A 17,695-nucleotide genomic window follows, 5' to 3' on the forward strand; every position below is an offset into this window, starting at 1 on the left:
TTGTGAGGCATTGCATTGGTTAAAAAATTTCCTACTCAGTTTGTTCCCACCCTAACAAGTCTATGTCACCACCCTCATTTAGCCCAAAGTTTCATGGCTGTCTTTAAATGTGTATTCTCATTATTATCGATGATTATCGATCTGTTTGTTGTTTGATTCTGGTTTATGTCATGTCTGTCCCCTGATCTGTCCGTATTGGCTATTTGACCCTGGACCATTTTGACCACGACCCTGGATTTGCCCTTAATAAAAGTCACTTACCTCCGCACATGTGTCCACCTCATCGCTCTGCGTTACAATTTACATAAACATTACAAACAGAAAAAGTGACCTAAAAAGGGCCTTAAATATATACCTCCTTCAAAAAGTTGTCCTTGATTGTTCTGAAGCTATTCCTTATTGGTCCAAGAGCTGTTTATGATCCAAATCATTGAAGAGCTGTTCTCACTACAAGAGCAGTTGTCATAGGCGTGTGTTAGGAGTTTTGACAGAGATCCCCAAAATTTGTATGTGACTGTAAAATTGGGCCTAAAATTGCATAATTTGTACTTGGCTTTAATATCCTATGCCTTACTTACACGTTTTACTTTTTATCGGATATACTTATGTATATAGTTTTTATGTGTTTTTTTATATATACACAAACCTACCATCCTCACGTTTCATATGTATGAATGGTAGGTGTGTATACATGCCTCCATTTTCAGATGAAACAGCAAGACGTTTCTAAAAGTTATTTTTGTGTGTATGTGTGTGTGTGCGTGTGCATGTGCACACTCTTACAGAGGCTACCCTACAGGACTCGTGTGTAAGAGCTGTGCGCCAGGCTGTGCATCATGTGAGCGCAATGCGACGCACTGTCTCAGCTGTCAGGGGAACTTACTGCTTCACAAACACCAGTGTGTGTCATCGTGTCCCCCTGCACACACTGCACGAGGAGGCGAGTGTGTGCAGTGCCCACAGGCCTGTCTCCTGTGCTCAGAGGAAGGCCAGTGTACAAGTAAGTAAGCTGCACAACAGGGATTGCCAATGAAAATTTTATAAATTTGACAGTATTTGTCAAAGGGAAAGCAATTGTAATTGTCTTTCTCTCTCTCTCTCTCTCTCACACACACACTTTATTTATTTACACTTTTAGCTGCAAAAATCCATTTTGAATATTTTAGCCTGCCTGTTTATATTGAAGTTATAAGGAGGTAATTTACATATAACACTTTTAAAGGCACAATAACAAATAAGGCCTGTTCAATAATAATGACAAATATAAAATGCAATAAAAATGTAGGATTTAAACTAAGGAATTGATAAAGTAAGAACAGTCAGGATGAGGCTGATTAATGTCCTAGCAATGATAATAACTGTAATGTAAAGTAGTATTCAACAGAAACCTTCTCTCTCTCTCTCTCTCTCTCTCTCTCTCTCTCTCTCTCTCTCCCTCCCCCCTTCCACATATGCAGAGTGCAAGGATGCTGCTTTCCTGCATGAGGGGGAGTGTGTATCGGTGTGCCCCAGTGGGTTTTTTGAGAACACAGAGCAAGGAATATGTGTGCATTGTCACTCAGACTGTGAACTTTGTGATGGGCCGGGGCCAAATGACTGTGTCTCCTGTGCCGATCCAGTCAGCACCCTTCACAACAGAGCATGTGTCTCACCCTGCCCTTCACATACTTTCATGGACAGCAGGTCTGGGGAGTGCATGGGTGAGTATAAACACACAAAGCCTGGGCTCAGTCTGAGAGGTGCAGGGAAATGCAAGGAAAAAAAACTGCCATCTGCTCTTTACAGATGGCTTAATTTGAAATATCCTGTTATTAATGATATCATTTTGTAATGTTCATTAACACACAATGTAGCTGTAGTCATCTGTTACAGATATGCCTGTTATAGATATTTCAATTTCATATTTCAGATTTATGCCCCACGTTGTCATTGTATTTATTGAAAGTTTTTTATATCAAACCAAGAAGCTGGCACTCAGGAGGGGCTTACATAGAAATGATCACTTTGCATTGGAAAAAGTCTAATTGCTGTGTAAACAAAATAAGTGCTGAAATTTGTTCTGTATATACAAATGAGCAGTCTAATCACAGTTACCCCTTTAAATGGCCAGGGCACTGCAGCAGGCCCAAAGTTTCACATTTCAACAAACTAAGAATAGTTCGGCCAGTTCACATGGAAGTAATAACTGATGTTACTCAATAATAAGCCTGAGTATGTAGTACCTTTTGTTTAGTTTGCTAAACAATTTGGGACTTTGACTGGAATCGTGTTCTGTGGTCATCATTCAATCTTCCAGCAGGACAATGATCCGAAACATATGTCCAGATCAACACAATTAATGGTTTACTGAACACAAAACCAAGCTTCTACCATGGCTGTCTCAGTCACCTGATCTAAAGTCCATAGAAAACCTTTAGGGTGAACTAAAGAGGAGAATGCACAGGAAAGAGCGTAAAACTCTGGCGATTTAGAGAAATTCTGTTCAGAAGTATTGGCTCAAATTCCTTGCTCTGTATTCTCCGCCCTTCAAAGATGTTATAAGAGAAGACTAAGTGCTGTGTTATTGGCAAAGGGAGGCTGTATAAAGTATTAAATGCAAGGATGCCGTAGTACTTTTTTGGGGTTATTTATCAAGTAGCCTCATATTTCACTCAATATGAATATTTGAATTTATATATCCACTTCTATGGAATCAGCCAGTGTTCTTAGGGAAAGTCTGACATTGGACTTCAGAAGTACTTGGTGGCATTGGTAGCAGTCAGATACTATTCAGTATTAAATATAAATTTCCAGTCACCAGAGTCTTTTCAAAATTCAAGGCATCTTCTACTGAGAGTATAGCCCAATCTAAATATCTGGGCGTGTGGACTCACAGATTCACATACTATGATGATACTATGATATCATTAGGCCAGAAATATACTCAACTCAAGGATGCGAATGCAAATGTGAGCGCTCAGTCAGACCAGATGTGCCGCATGCCTCGGGCTGCGACACACCCAAGCAGCACTGACCTCACCTGATTTCTGTGAGCATTGTGCATGCCTCTCCCTCAAGAGTCTCTGCCGCAGGCTAGCGTGCCAAGCTAGCCTGTCTGACTAAGACCTGCGGTTGGGAACTACACCAAGTTCAGCGACCACGGGTGGAGAAGACTCCGAGGCGCCTGCCAGCGCGAGCTGGGGTGATCAGCTTGATGAAGTGTGCCACTGATTGGTGATTTGGTTGATTAGTGTGCCACTAATGGATGACTTCAGTGGCCTCACAGCCATACAGCGGATCTCTGCAGTTGTGGACAGTGAGTCTGACTCACTGGGTGGGTCTGAGGGGTTTTTTTTCGGAGGAAGAGGACTGAGTCCACTTTCATCCTGTCAGCGCAGCCTACCCAACAGAACGCTGCAGGAGCGGACAGCAGCGTTGCCAACTCACCACCCCTCAGCGTGGATTTGCAGGACGTATGCAAACATGCAGCAGGGCAGTTAGGCATTCCGTGGCCCAGCGTCCTGGCAGAGACTACCAGCTCCCATATTAAAGGAAGCGACTACCCAGAGCCAAGCAAACAGCGAGACAACTCCTGCCAGTGTTCCCCGAATGCAAGGAGGAAATAACTCGCTCCTGGAATAAACCCTTCTCTGCCAAAAACCCCATTTAGACTCCTCATTTCAGGGGCTCAAAATTAATTGGACAAATTAACTTTACCATAAATAAAATGTTCATTTTTAATACTTTGTTGAGAATCCTTTGCAGGCAGTGACTGCCTGAAGTCTGGAACTCATGGACATCACCAAACACTGGGTTTCCTCCTTTGTGATGTTTTGCCAGGCCTTTACTGCAGCTGTCTTCAGTTGTTGCTTGTTTGTGGGTCTTTCTGCCTTTAGTTTCGTCTTAAGCAAGTGAAATACATGGTCGAACGGGTTGAGATCTGGTGATTGACTCAACCATTGCAGAATATTCCACTTCTTTGCTTTAAAGAACTCCTGAGTTGCTTTCGCAGTATGTTTTGGGTCATTGTCCATCTGCACTGTGAAGTGACTTTCTATTTTTAAGGCTGATTAATGTTTTGCACCTTGTGGTGAACCCTCTGTATTTGCTCTCATGAAGCCTCCTCTTTATGGTAGACTTGGATACTGATACACCTACTTCCTGGAGATTTTTCTTAGCTTGGGTGGATGTTATAAAGGGGTTTTTCTTCACCATGGAAAGGATTCTGCGATCATCCACCACTGTTGTCTTTCATGGACATCCATGCCTTTTTGACTTCCCTAGCTCACCAGCGCGCTCCTTTTTCCCCAGAATGTACCAAACTGTTGATATGGCCACTCTTAACATTTCTGCTATCTCTCTGATGGATTTCTTCTTTTTTTCAGCCTAATGATGATCTGCTTCACTTCCATTAAGAGCTCCTTTGACTGTATGTTGTGGGTTCACAGCAACAGCTTACAAATGCAAATGTCACACCTGGAATAATTGATGATGGATTAATGAGGGAATAGCCCATGCAGCCCATGAAATAGCTTTTGAGATAATTGTCCAATTACCTTTGGCAATTACGTAGGCAGCTATGTATTAAAGAGTTGTAATTCCTAAACCCTTCCTCCAATTAGGATGTGAATACCCTCAAATTAAAGCTGAGAGTCTGTACTTTAAGCTCATGTTGATTATATAACTGTATCTTGAATATATTTTGGTAAACAGCTAAAATACCAAAACTTGTGTCACTGTCCAAATATTTCTGGGATTAACTGTAAATCTGATGGCTTCCAGTCCTCCATGGCTGAAAAGTCATATTGTTCGGTTGCTACAGCCGTCAGAGCCCTCAATGCCTCAGCCATGCTCATGGCATACCAGGCTGAGCTACAGGAGGAGATGACATCCAAACCAAGCCGCTGGAATGAGATCTCCGTTGTGACTGACCTCTGCCTTCAACTACACAGATGTGCTGTCCAAGTGGACCCTAAGGGCCTGTTTGGTTCTGCTGTCACTGCCATGCAACAGTGCTGCGAAGAGAAGAAAAGCAAAGGCGAAGTTTTGCAGATATGTCTCTCCAGGAAGACGCACATGACCCCATCTGCTGCTTCTCACCAGACCTTTGCACAGGCAGTGGCCTGCCCACCTCCTTCCTTCAGGATCCCTAAGCACCCCATGACACAAATGGGACCTCCTGCACAGCCCAAGTCCCTTGATGCAAGAGCTGCTTGGTCCAAGAACCCCACTACTTCTACCTCAACGCAGAGGAGTCAGCCAACCCAGGCCTCCACTCAGGGTGGGAAGAAAAAGCGCCGTGCTACCTAGTGCATAGCCGTGGGAAGGGAGCAAACAGGATGCACAAACACTGGTTTCTCCATCCCACCAAGAGTGGCAGTTCAGGCATGCAGAGCCCCAGGTGGAGCTCAGTTCACACGTCCTTGCAAAGAGAATGAGCAGCAGTGTTCAGGTGGATGTTCCTTTAATGCCACCAAGTTTCAAAAGCAGACATCAGTGTTCTTTTAATAAAAATGTTCCCCACAGCACATCCAGGCTTGCAGTGAAGGGTGCTATCACATATTTTACAGACACATGTAGTAGTGCTCATACCATGTTGCAAAACATTCCAGACACAGTGTTAAACCAAAATATGGCCGCCCACAAAAAGGTCACATGAGCACCTGGATGGTGCAGACCTGTCAAGTGTCTCACACTGGGGCACATCTCCCGCTTACACCAGCAGATGGCACACACGTGCCATCGGTGTCAGTGGAGCACCCCTTAACACCACTCGCTGTAAAGAGAGACGCATGACACGCATGCGTGACTTTAAAATGGGTGTGGAGTTTGATAGGCAAGGGGTACAGACTCCAATTTGCCATCACTCCACCGCAATTCAGGTGAATATTGTCCTCAAAAGCCCTGGGTCAGCTCGTGTTCTTTAAGAGAAAATATCCTCATTGATGAGAAAAGGAGCAATAACAATTGTGCCTCCTGAAGAGAGCATGTGTGGCTAATCCTCGAGGTACTTTCTGGTCCCAAAGAAGGGAGGAAGTTTAAGACAGATTCTGGATATACGTGCTCTAAACAGGCACCTCAGAAAGTTCAAGTTCAGGATGCTGACACACACAGCTCTGTTGCATTTTGTAAGACAAGGCAATTGGTTCACCTCAGTCGACCTACAGGACGCCTCACAGAAGGTTCCTGAGATTCGCTTTTCAGGCCTTGACCTACGAAGGAGGAGGTGCATTCATCTGGCCACATTTATAGATGACTGGCTCTTAGCTGCCCAGCCACGGAGCATCTGAGTGCACTGGGCTTTCGGGTGAATATCGCCAAAAGCGTTTTAACTCCCGCTCAGACCATCTCTTTTATAGGGTTGTCTCTGGTCTCAGTTTCACTCAGGGCACAACTATCTTTAGAGAGGGGGCGAGAGCTTTTCAGATGTGTCTAGCCCATTTTCAGACGGGGAAGGCTATGTCTCAGACTTCTGGGATTAATGGCATCGCTGTACAGTTTGGCTGCCTATACATGAGATGGTTTCAACATCGGGTGGCCTCCCTCGGACTGAACCAGTTACATCACGGCCACAGCCGAGTTTTGGTTTCAGTAGACTGCGCATTGGCGCTGCACCAGTGGAGACAGCTAGCTTTTCTAACAAGGGGAGTTCCGATAGGCACCTTCCTGGCCAGGAAGGTGGTCATATCGGATGTGTCTCTGTCAGGTTGTTGGGACACAAACGAGGGAAGATCAGTGAATGGAGTGTGGGACACACACTTAAATAAATTACCTGGAACTATTGGCAGTATTCCTGGCTCCCTTATCTAGCCGAACGGACAATACCACGGTGGTGGCTTACATAAACCGTCAGGGAGGCCTGCGATCTCGGCAGTTGCACATGTTGGCACACAGTCTGATTGTGTGGAGTGGAGTGCACTTTCTGTCTCTGAAAGCCACTCACGTACCCCGTGTTTTGAATCGGGGAGCGAATCTGCTGTGGAGGCAATCCGCGATACGGGGAATGGCAGCTACACAGAAGCATAGTGTATCAGGTCTGCGACCGCTTTGGGAAAGCGCCCATAGATCTATTGGCCACCGGAGAAAATGCTTAGTCACCGTCGTTCTTCTCTCTGAATGACCAGGATACGCCAATAGGAGCGGACGCACTAGCACACCCGTGTATGCGTTTCCGCCGTTGGCATTGATACCACCACCACTGACCAGGGTGAGACATGAGGGGCTTTCACTCATTCTGATAGCCCTGAACTGGCCGGAGAAGCAGTGGGTGGCGGAGATAGTCCAGTTGCTGTGCGGACAGCCCTGGCTCCTACCACTGCACAGAGATGTCCTATCACAAGCACAAGCACAAGGGGCTTGGGCCGTGAAAGGTCCTAATCTACTTGAACCCTTTACGGGAATAAGTGACAAGTTTTTGAAGAATGGTGTGCGAAATCACAGGCAGTGTCTATTCAGTACTCTATTCCTGTGATTTTGTCCTTCTTACAGGAGCTCTTGGATAAGGGAAAAGCCTTTTCCACTATTAAAGTGTATTTGGCTGCAGTATCCTCCTGCCATGTGGGCTTCAATGGCACAACAGTGGGACAGCACCCCTGATATGCCGTTTTATGAAGGGAGTGCGCTGGCTCCGCCCTATATCCAAATCACTCACTCCGTCGTGGGATCGGTCATTGGTGTTTGAGGCTCTAGCATAACCCCCTTTTGAGCCTATACATCACGTGTATCTCAAAACCATATCAATGAAGACAGCCCTTTTATTGGCGCTAGCATCAGCGAGACGGGTCAGTGGAATCCATGTGTTTTCGGTGCACCCAACCTGCACTCAGTTTGCACTGTGGGATCTGGAGGTCAGGCTGAAACCCAACCCTGCTTTTATCCCCAAAATTGTTGAGTCATCAGCGACATTTTCCCGTCTTGTGCTGACAGCTATTCACCCCCCCACCGTTTGCCTCTGCTGAGCAGCAGCGGTTGCACATGCTGTTTCCGGTGCACACGCTGCGCATTTATCTGAACAGGACTGAGGAATTTAGGAAAACTGATCAGCTGTTTGTTTCCTTTACAAGACCTCACATTGTGAAGCCCATCACATCACAGCACCTGTTCCACTGGATAGTGGCGGCTATAGCTCTAGCTTACCCCAGCAAAGGCATACAGCCTCCCACTGGCTTGAGGGGAATGGCAACTTTCTGGGCCTTGTTTCAGGGTGTTTCTGTTCAGGAGATTTGTGCTGCAGCCAATTGGGCCTCGCATCATACCTTTACTAGGTTTTACAGGCTGGATGTCGCTGCGCCTATCTTGGCGCATACTGTGCTTAGTGTATGTCCACCTGAGGGGCGGGACCCAGCAGCCAGGGAATGATTCTTCTCTGATGGAGCAGATTTACATGGCTTGGGGCAGTCGGTTTTTCGAAGTGAGCTTGTCTGGCAGTACAGGATATCTCATAGTGAGATACCGAAACGAATGCTTGAAAAAGAAGGTTTACGAACATAACCCTGGTTCTCTGATGGCATGAGTGAGGTATCTCACCAAGACCACCCTCCTTGCGTGAAGGGAGGAAGAGTTGTGCTCACTTTGAATAACCAAGTGACGTTGCTTCAGCCCTTAAATATGGGGGAGGGGCGGCTCCTCCATGACGCGCGCGTCCCGGCTGCCAGCCAAAAGGGGCAGGCGTATTGATACAAGTGCTTCTGAGGAGTACGCAGAGGGACGTACCCATAGTGAGATACCTCACTCGTGCTATCAGAGTACCGGGGTTACGTTCGTAACCTAAAGTGGTTGCTGTGGAGGTTAAAACACTCTGTACTGAAGGGGGCGATAGAGTACAGCTCAAAGAGGGATCTACTGTTATTCCAGCAGCCTCAACAACTAAACCTGGACCGTAGAGGAGAGTGAGCTGCTTTACCTCTTCTCTTGGAGTGAAAATGCGATAGTTAACCATATTTTAAACCGTCTTTGCGTGAGATTTGAGTGGTCATCTATGGCAGCTGAGAAAGCACGCTAGCGGTACAAGATGGCTTGGTCAGGCTTGGCTTTCGTTATAGCGCCCCTTGCTGTGATGCTCAGAATGCAGCTCACACTTGCATCGCGACACATTTTTGAACACAACTACGCATGAAACCCTGTCTGCGTAGCTTGAAGCGTCTGCGTGTCCAGTATGTTTTGGACCTTACACTCATTATAATCATTATGAACTGCAGACTCCAAATGTATAAAAAAACACTTTAACTTGACTTGTTTGTTTTGTTTGTTGAGCATTAACTTATTTGTTTTGTTTGGAAGTCTGCACATGAGTTATATAATCTTATATTGGAATACCTTATTTGTTTTTCTTTAATTTCATTTTTGGAACAGCTCCCATTTCATTTATATATGTTTAAGGTATTTCCACAGGCTAGAACTACTGAAGTCTGCATCTCAAGCAGATTTTGTGGAAGTTTACACAATACACAAAAAAACAGAACTGTATGTATGGCAAAATTAAACAGCCCTACGGTCCTGTGGACTTTCTCTGTACTCCTTAAATTAAATCCACAAGTCTGCAAGTCGGGGCAAGGCTGGAAATTTTGATTGTGTGTATATATTGAGTTACAGAGTCTTTGGTTGTCAAAATAGTACTTGTGTTATGAAATCAAGCAGTGCTGTATTATTGACCATGTTTAGTAATCTTCAACCTCAGTTTCTATGTTACTGGTGTTCTCCAGTGTGTCATAGCACCTGTCGGACCTGTTCTGGTCCACTGGACACAGACTGCTCCAGCTGCACAGATGGATTGATGACAGACAGTCATGGGCGCTGTGCCACGCCCACCAACTGCCCCTCGCACCACTACAGCGACCGTGAGGGCGAGTGCCGCCTGTGCCACAAGCACTGCCATCAATGTTCGGGTCCGGACTACATTCAGTGCCTCAGCTGCTACACAGATCACTACCTGCTCAGTGAGTGAGAGAGAAAGAGTAATGCTGTGGCCCACTGTGATATTAAATCACATATGTAGCAAAACTATGTCAAATTAACAAATTGCCTTCTATAAACAATGCATTTACTGTGCACATGGCAGTGGATACCTAATGGCCTCAGTGTATCCTGCAGTGTAGACACACTCATGTGTGATGTAGCATATTTTTCCATTTACTAGTGTCTGAAAATTGCCTAAAAAATAACTTATGTCAATGATAAATAATAAATTGGATAATGATAAATCCAAAATTACCTGGATTAAAGTATTGTTATCATACAATAAAATTAAGATTCAAAGTTCATTTTTTAGAGAAATGAGATTTTCAGAGACACTTTGACAGTGTTTAAATGCAGTCATGACAAATGGTTTCTAACCAGAAGATATTTTTGGTAGTTTAATGATAATTAAGCCTGTCATAATTAATACATAAAAAAGAGATCATAATTAATAATATAAATATATATTATAATTGTAATTATAATGGTAACTGCTGTCAATATAAATAACCAATATTGTTTTAGACAGTTGTAGTAGTAGACAGCTATTATTAGGCAATATAATTTAATTGAATTTCAGAAAAGGCCGTTAAAGTATTCATTGCAATTACAATTAATTGTAAGCCAAAATTTCACTTTTGGCAATCTTGACAGGTCTAGTGATAATACATCTTTATTATGACACTTTCCAAACAGTTTTGCTGGGATACCTTTATAGCTCAGGCTAGAAGCATTGATCAGAACTACCCTCTGCTAACACATAGCTATTGTTGTGTACCTGCAGATGGTACATGTGTGGATGAGTGTCCCATGGGTTTCTTTAGTGGGGAGACACAAAGGTGTGAGCCATGCCATCCTAACTGCCTGAGCTGCATGGGGCGCCATAGTCATGAGTGCCTGAGCTGCAAAACTCACCTCTACAGAGAGGGCAAAGAATGTGTGGAGACCTGCCAGCCTGGGTGAGCACACACAGCACAGTGTGAATGTGACTGTGTATTGTTTATGTATTGAATAAAATACAGTGCTGCTGAAAGTTTCTGAGCACTACCATAGTGTGAATTTCTGCATAATTGTTACATGGTCAATCTTCATATTTATTGGGTTCTCTTTGTCTAATAACAACAGATGTAGAGAACCCAATAAAATGAATAAAACATTATACAGTGTTTCATCCATGTATTAACAAAGAAATCCAATATTAAAAGTCTTTATTGTCAAACATATATTAACCACTAGATTTGTTTAGTATAAGTAATAATTAGGATGAGGAGGTTTAATCAGTTGGATCACAAGCAGGTGAATGTGGCTACTACCCTATTTGAAAAGCATTAACCTGAGTTTTCACCAAGTCTGGTCTTTAGCATATTTATTAGTGAATGTCATGTCTCAGTGGAATGAGATTTCTAAGGATCTCAGAAAATTATTGGTCACTGTTAATTAGGTTAAAAGAGGTTCCAAAACAATTTCTAATGAGTTTGGACTTAAGTGATCCACTGTCAGGCAGATGTATAAATGAAGGAAATTCAAACCCATTGTCACCCTTCCCAGGAGTGGTTAGCCAACCAAAATGAAAGAACATCTAAGGATTTGCAGGCCTCTCTTACACTGGCTATTGTCAGTGTTCATGCATCCACAGTCTGGCAAACACTGAATGAGAATAGTACTTATAGAATGAGAGCATAGAGAAAGCCAGAAAGAACATTGCCACCTGTCTGCATTTGTACTATCTATGCCAAAGTGCACTGCAGCTCTTCTGGTGTCTTGCCATGGTGTACACCTTACTTTGCACTTTGTTGTTCTTTATTTTAGTTTGTCACATATCTGGACATACACATTACTTTTTTGTAAGAACAGTGTCCATGTGCATAATTTCATCCACTGTCTGTGCAATATGTTTACAGCTCAATTTGCATCTGTGAAAAACGGAGAAAACTAAATGTTCTGTAAGTTCATTCTGAATTGTGTTCAAAAGCACAGTATTACAAAATAAAATGTAAAAGAAAAGGTTAGGCATTCTCACATATGGTGTAAATCCTTTAAGAAAATAGTGTAAAATTGATGATGAGTATAAAATGAGTATAATTTAATTAGTTTTCACAAGATATTTATGAGGATATTAAATATAAGATAACCCAATTGCATCAGGAAGGGAAAAGTCAAATGAAAGTAAGTGGAAAAACAGCTGTTTCCAAAACTGGAATTCCAAAGATTATTAAAAGATATAGGAAAAATTAGACTCTTAACAACCATGTAAGACCTGGTAGACCCCCAAAACTGCCATCAGATAAACAATACTGGAAGCTTTTGTCTTTGAGAGAAAGGAGAAAATGAAGCTCCATTTTTGCTTCACATCTATGAAAAAAATCATGGGTGTTTCTGTCCTTCCTTATACTGAGGAACGACAACTCAGCGCTATAGGTCCGAAAGGATTTGTAGCCATTAAGAAAATTTTACTGAGAAAAGGAAATAAACAAAAAGGAAGAAAATTTAATCAAACAGAGAATCTGCTACTCAGAACAGTGGACTGGTCACTCCCACATCAGTGAATGTGTTTGGATTTACATGGATCATGAGAAGCAGAAAATGCAACCAACTTCTAAAACAGAACTCTGAAGGTGTGGAAAAATAGTAAGACTTCTTTAAAAACTGAAAGTCTCCTGAAAAGACTGAAAGCTGTTAAAATAAAGGCAGAGGTTGGACATACAAAATACTGAAAATATTGACATTTAGTCATTGATGCTTTTGTGTATTTTTTTGTTAAATATGTGTTTTCCACTTTTTTCCTGATGCTGAAAATACATAACTTACCATTTTGACTGGAGAGTAATTAAATAAAGCCTTTTTACCACTGCTTGGGAGAGATTGTACATTCATGTTTGTGGAATCTTTGATGATTAAAATATAAGGAAAAATACGTATGAATGACAGAAATGATTACACATCGTGAGACCCCTACTCATGTACACAACCCTCTCCTTTTCTGTTGAAGTCACTACAGAGATACAGACTCAAGGGTGTGTGCACGGTGTGAGGAGAGCTGCGCGGAGTGTTTGCGAGGCGGTACTGAAGGGTGTACGAGCTGCAGAGAAGGGCTTCTGTTTGTGCAGAAGCAGGGCCGCTGTGTGTCTTCTTGCCCCTTGCACCACTACCACAACACACTCCACAGCACCTGTGAGCCCTGCCATCCCACCTGCAAAACATGCACAGGTACAGAGGCCTCATAAAGCAAGGGGAACTCAATTGGCTGAAATTAGCATGAAAAGATTACTTCATTGATTTTCAACCTAATCTCTATTTGTGGCATCTGCAGTATATAGTTGGTTACAGATAGAGAGTAATTTACCTGTGCTTAGAAAAGATCAGGAAAAATTAAATTAATATACACTTATAACAGAAGCCACATTGGACACGTTCAGAAGTATGGAAATTGTCTGAGGTCAACAGTCATATGCTATAGATGCAGCAGATAGAGATTAGGTTGCAGTGTTCCCTTAAATTTTCAAAAAAGTTGTAACAGTATGTAAAAAGTAAATAAAAATAAAATGATGTGGAAATAATTTAAACCCTATATTTAATTGAAATTGATAAAGCAAAGACAACATATGAAATGTTGAAACTGAGAAATTATATTGTTTTTGAAAAAATATATGCCCATTTTGAATTTGATGCCAGCAACATATTCCAAAAAGGTTGGGATAGGGGCTTGTTTACCACTGTGTTGCATCATCTTTTCTTTTAACAACACATTTGAGAACTATGGAAACCAATTGCTGTAATTTTGAAAGCAATATGTTTTCTATTTTTTGCTTGATATAAGATTTTAGGTGCTCAAAAAATCAACCAACCTTTGTTTCATAACGCAGAAAATGTTTTCAATGGGTGACAGATCTGGACCGCAGGTGGGTCAGTTTAGCACCTGGACTCTTATTGTGGAGGCATGCTGTGTTGCAGGCATCGGATTCAAAATGGGCATGTTTTTTTTTTTTTTTCAAAAAACAATACTATTTTTCAGTTTCAACATTTGATATGTTGTCTTTGTACTATTTTCAATTAAATATATGGCTTAAATGATTTGCATATCATTGTATTTTGCACAGTGTTCCAAGTTTTTTGGAAATGGGGTCATAAACACACACACACACACACACACACACACACACACACATACATACATATTATCTAAGCTGTTTATACCCCTGGGTGGTGGGGGGTGCTGGAGCCTATCGCAGTGTTGTTTGGGTAGAAGGCAGGTAACACCCTGGTTAGGTCTCCAGTCCATCACACAGACACACACTCACTCCTAGGGCAAATTTAGCATCTCCAGTTTGCCAGACTGCATGTTTTTGGAGTGTGGGAGGAAATTGGAGCATCTGGAAGAAACCTACACAGACATGGAGAAAACATGCAAACTCTACACAGAAAGGACCCTGGCCACCTAAAATAATTCTTTTCCTCTCTGGAGTATGTAAAATTTTCCTTTTAGTTTGAGTGTTTGTTTTAAACTCTTCTACTTTTCATGAATTTAGTCTCTGGTATCTCTATTTGGCAGATAAAGGGGTGGAGGACTGCAGCTCATGTCATCCTGGACACATACTCTCAGAGGGAGCCTGTGAATCACTCTGTGTCATGGGAGAATACGTTGTATTTGAGGTACTCGTTGAGAGCTCATTGGAGTATTCCTAGATTCAGAATTCAGAGATTCTGAAGAAGTACACAAAGTGAAAGAAGTAACTTTGCTGCTGTTTTCAGTCAGTTGGCTCTCGTTATTTTGCCAGTTTTTTTTCTTTTTCATGTTTTTGCTTGTATTGAGTCAGCGTTCCAATTCATCCCAATGGTTGAGGTCAAGGCTCTGTGCAATAATAATAATCAGGTCAATCAGGTTCTTCCACACGAAACTCAGCAAACCACTTCTTTATGAAGCTCACTTTTTTGCATGGGGGCATTATCATAACAGGAAATGGCCTTCCCCAAACTGTTGCTACGAAGTGTGCAGTATCATTAAGATTTCTTATTAAGAGGATCAGCGCCAAACCATTATTCCTTCTCCAACAAACTTCATACTGTTGGTACTGTCTATTCAGGCATGTTGTATTCTGGCATGTGCCAACCCCAGATCCATCGAGATCTCTCAAGAGAAGGTGTTTCAGTTGCTGCAGAATACAATAGTGGTGTGCTTTACACCATTCCAGTCAATGCTTGGCATTGCACATGGTTATCCCAGGCTTGTGTGTTGCTGCTCAGCAATGAAATCCTAATCTATGAAGCTCCCAAAAATAGTTCTTGTGCTGACTTTTCTTCTAGATACAACTAAAGACTAAAATACTTTGTTATTTATCTTTACATTGTCAAATGTGCTGTTACTAAATTTGCCTTTTGCCTTTTATCATATAGTAGTCATGCACTGCACTGTTCGGTGTTTATAAGACACCTTATTCATTAACTAAAAAGTAAATGCTTCGGGAAATAAATTGTAACTGTAAAACATGAACAGTGAAGGGGAACTCCAGGACTAGGCCTGGAAAATTGTGGAGGTATTTCTTACTGGCCTATTTGTCTCTCCACAGGAGCAGAGTTACAACTGTAAACCCTGCGATGAGTCATGTTTGGAGTGTAAAGGACCTGGGCCACACAACTGCACGATTTGTCCCATAGAGTTCATCCTAACCACTGAGGGGCATTGTCTGCCTTGCTGTAGGAGTAAGGATCGTTGGGAGGAAGAGACTAATGTAGAGCAACAAGAGTGCTGTAACTGCACACAAACTAGAGGTAATGACTTAAAAAAAATCCTTCTGAAATAGTTTGTCTGATATCAGTGTAAATGTAAAAGAAACCATTCAGTATGAATCAGAATGTAGAATCAGCCCATATTTGCGACACCAAATACCAACACAAAAACTTCTTGGTTCAGCAACTGCCACGCAAATTTTACATCAATTTTGTTACTATACTTGTCATTTTTCTCTGAAAATGAATAATACACTTTCTTTTACATTTTCTGTATTGTTTTCAATAAATAAAACTTGGAATATTCTGCTTTTGAACAAAATGCATTTAAATTGGTGCATTTCAGATTTTTTTTGCATATTTCATGGATGCAAAATGAAGTGCACCAAACAAACTGCCAGATAACCTATGTATTATTTTGACAAATAAATGTATTTTGGCAGTACATTGTTTCTACAGCAAAGGTAATGTGCATTTACAATTTTTCAAATAGCCTTGAACACCTAGCCTACATTCTCCACCTAGTCACTAATCCCCTCTGCCTACAATGTCCAATTTTTTGTCTTCAAGGCAAGTGTGTCCTCAGCTCAAACTTCGCCTTACACAACCTTGAAGTAGAGGAGTACCCAGGCAACCTGGCACTTTTTATCACCACCTCCATCCTGCTGGTGCTGGGTCTGGTCACTGTAGTTGTACTCCTCAAACGCTCCTCCAAGCGGCCCACAACCGATACTGCTGTTGCCCGGGGTTACGAAAAATTGGGCCACGGCAGTGGTAAAGACAGCTATCATGGTGCTATGACATCAACATCCTCCATGTATGGCGGCCAGGCTAGTTCTAGTTCCGGACATTTCCACGAAGAGCAGCTGGTGGACCTTGGGGACGGGAGGGCAGATCGGGAACATGACGAGGATGATGAGGATGAAGATATTGTGTATATGGGGCAGGATGGCACAGTTTACCGTAAGTTCCGGTATGGGCAACTGGGAGAGGAGCAGGAGGATGAGCTGGAGTATGATGACGAGAGCTATAATTTCAAATAATTTTAGAATATTTGTTGACACACCACAATGGTTTGTCTCTAGTGAAATGAGTTTGCACCAGGGCCGTAGTTGCACCATAAAGACATATTTCTGATTACTGAACTTGTGGTAGGCCATGTAGGTCAAAACTTGCTTTAATGTCTATAATAAAACAATGTTATATTTTACTACGCTATTGGAAAAAAGGTGTCAGCAGCTTTAAAAGTTGTTTGGTTTACAAGTGATTTACCTACCCCAGGTGACAATGGATTTAACCACTTTGTCGTTTACTACCTTGTAATTTCATCACTGTCCCAAAAAAAGTATGATTTTTTATTTTACATCATCTGAAGACCTGAAGCAGCAGTCCTTGACAATGTGTGTTTCATGATGTGTTTCATGAATTTCATGATGAATGGACCAATAGAAATGTTCCAAATTATTTGGAATACATTTCTTTACATTAACTTACATTGAAAGTTACGAATACTTTTGTCTTCTCCTGTAAAGGTTCTATTGTAGAGATGCATTTTGTTTTTTGGCACAGTGACAATTTGCTGTTCCTGCTTTATGATGTATAGCTCTCAGTGTAGTATTGACTTGGAGATAAACTGCTTAAACTTTCAGGGATGGAAAAAGAACAGAGAAAATGTGCTTATGCGAAAGTATGGCTACTGTATTCAAATTTAAAAAGTAGAAGTATGGATCCAAAATATATTTTCAAGTAACAACGTACAAATGTACGATTCTCCAAAATACAGTAAAAAGTAAATGTTTAAATAAATCAAAAATTAGAAGTTTACTTTTTGATAGTGTGTGATGCGGTGACTAATGACTACTGATTCTAAAAAAAATAAATTGGCATTTTTGTTGGCAGTTTCATTTTACATTGATATGCATTTGGTTAGATGTTTTAATAAAAACAGTACATTAAAATGCACAGCAACAACAAAAAATAACATTTCCTGACCTTTGAAATGTGATTTTTAAAGGTCTAAATAAAAATGTAAAGAGTT

General features: G+C 41.8%; 1 protein-coding gene across 1 annotated transcript in view; it reads left to right on the plus strand.

Moving 5' to 3' along the window:
* Positions 1-16,700, plus strand: part of pcsk5a (proprotein convertase subtilisin/kexin type 5a) — a 61,919-nt gene extending 45,219 nt beyond the window's left edge. The window contains exons 30-37 of the mRNA XM_017714094.1: positions 786-1,000; positions 1,458-1,700; positions 9,681-9,914; positions 10,718-10,892; positions 12,923-13,140; positions 14,483-14,583; positions 15,498-15,699; positions 16,228-16,700. Coding sequence (XP_017569583.1) covers positions 786-1,000; positions 1,458-1,700; positions 9,681-9,914; positions 10,718-10,892; positions 12,923-13,140; positions 14,483-14,583; positions 15,498-15,699; positions 16,228-16,700 — 1,861 coding nt within the window. The remainder of the gene's footprint in view (positions 1-785; positions 1,001-1,457; positions 1,701-9,680; positions 9,915-10,717; positions 10,893-12,922; positions 13,141-14,482; positions 14,584-15,497; positions 15,700-16,227) is intronic.
* The last annotated feature ends 995 nt before the right edge of the window (positions 16,701-17,695 follow it).

Source organism: Pygocentrus nattereri, chromosome 23 (genome assembly GCF_015220715.1).
Source record: "Pygocentrus nattereri isolate fPygNat1 chromosome 23, fPygNat1.pri, whole genome shotgun sequence".
In the NCBI taxonomy this organism is placed as follows: Eukaryota; Metazoa; Chordata; class Actinopteri; order Characiformes; family Serrasalmidae; genus Pygocentrus; species Pygocentrus nattereri.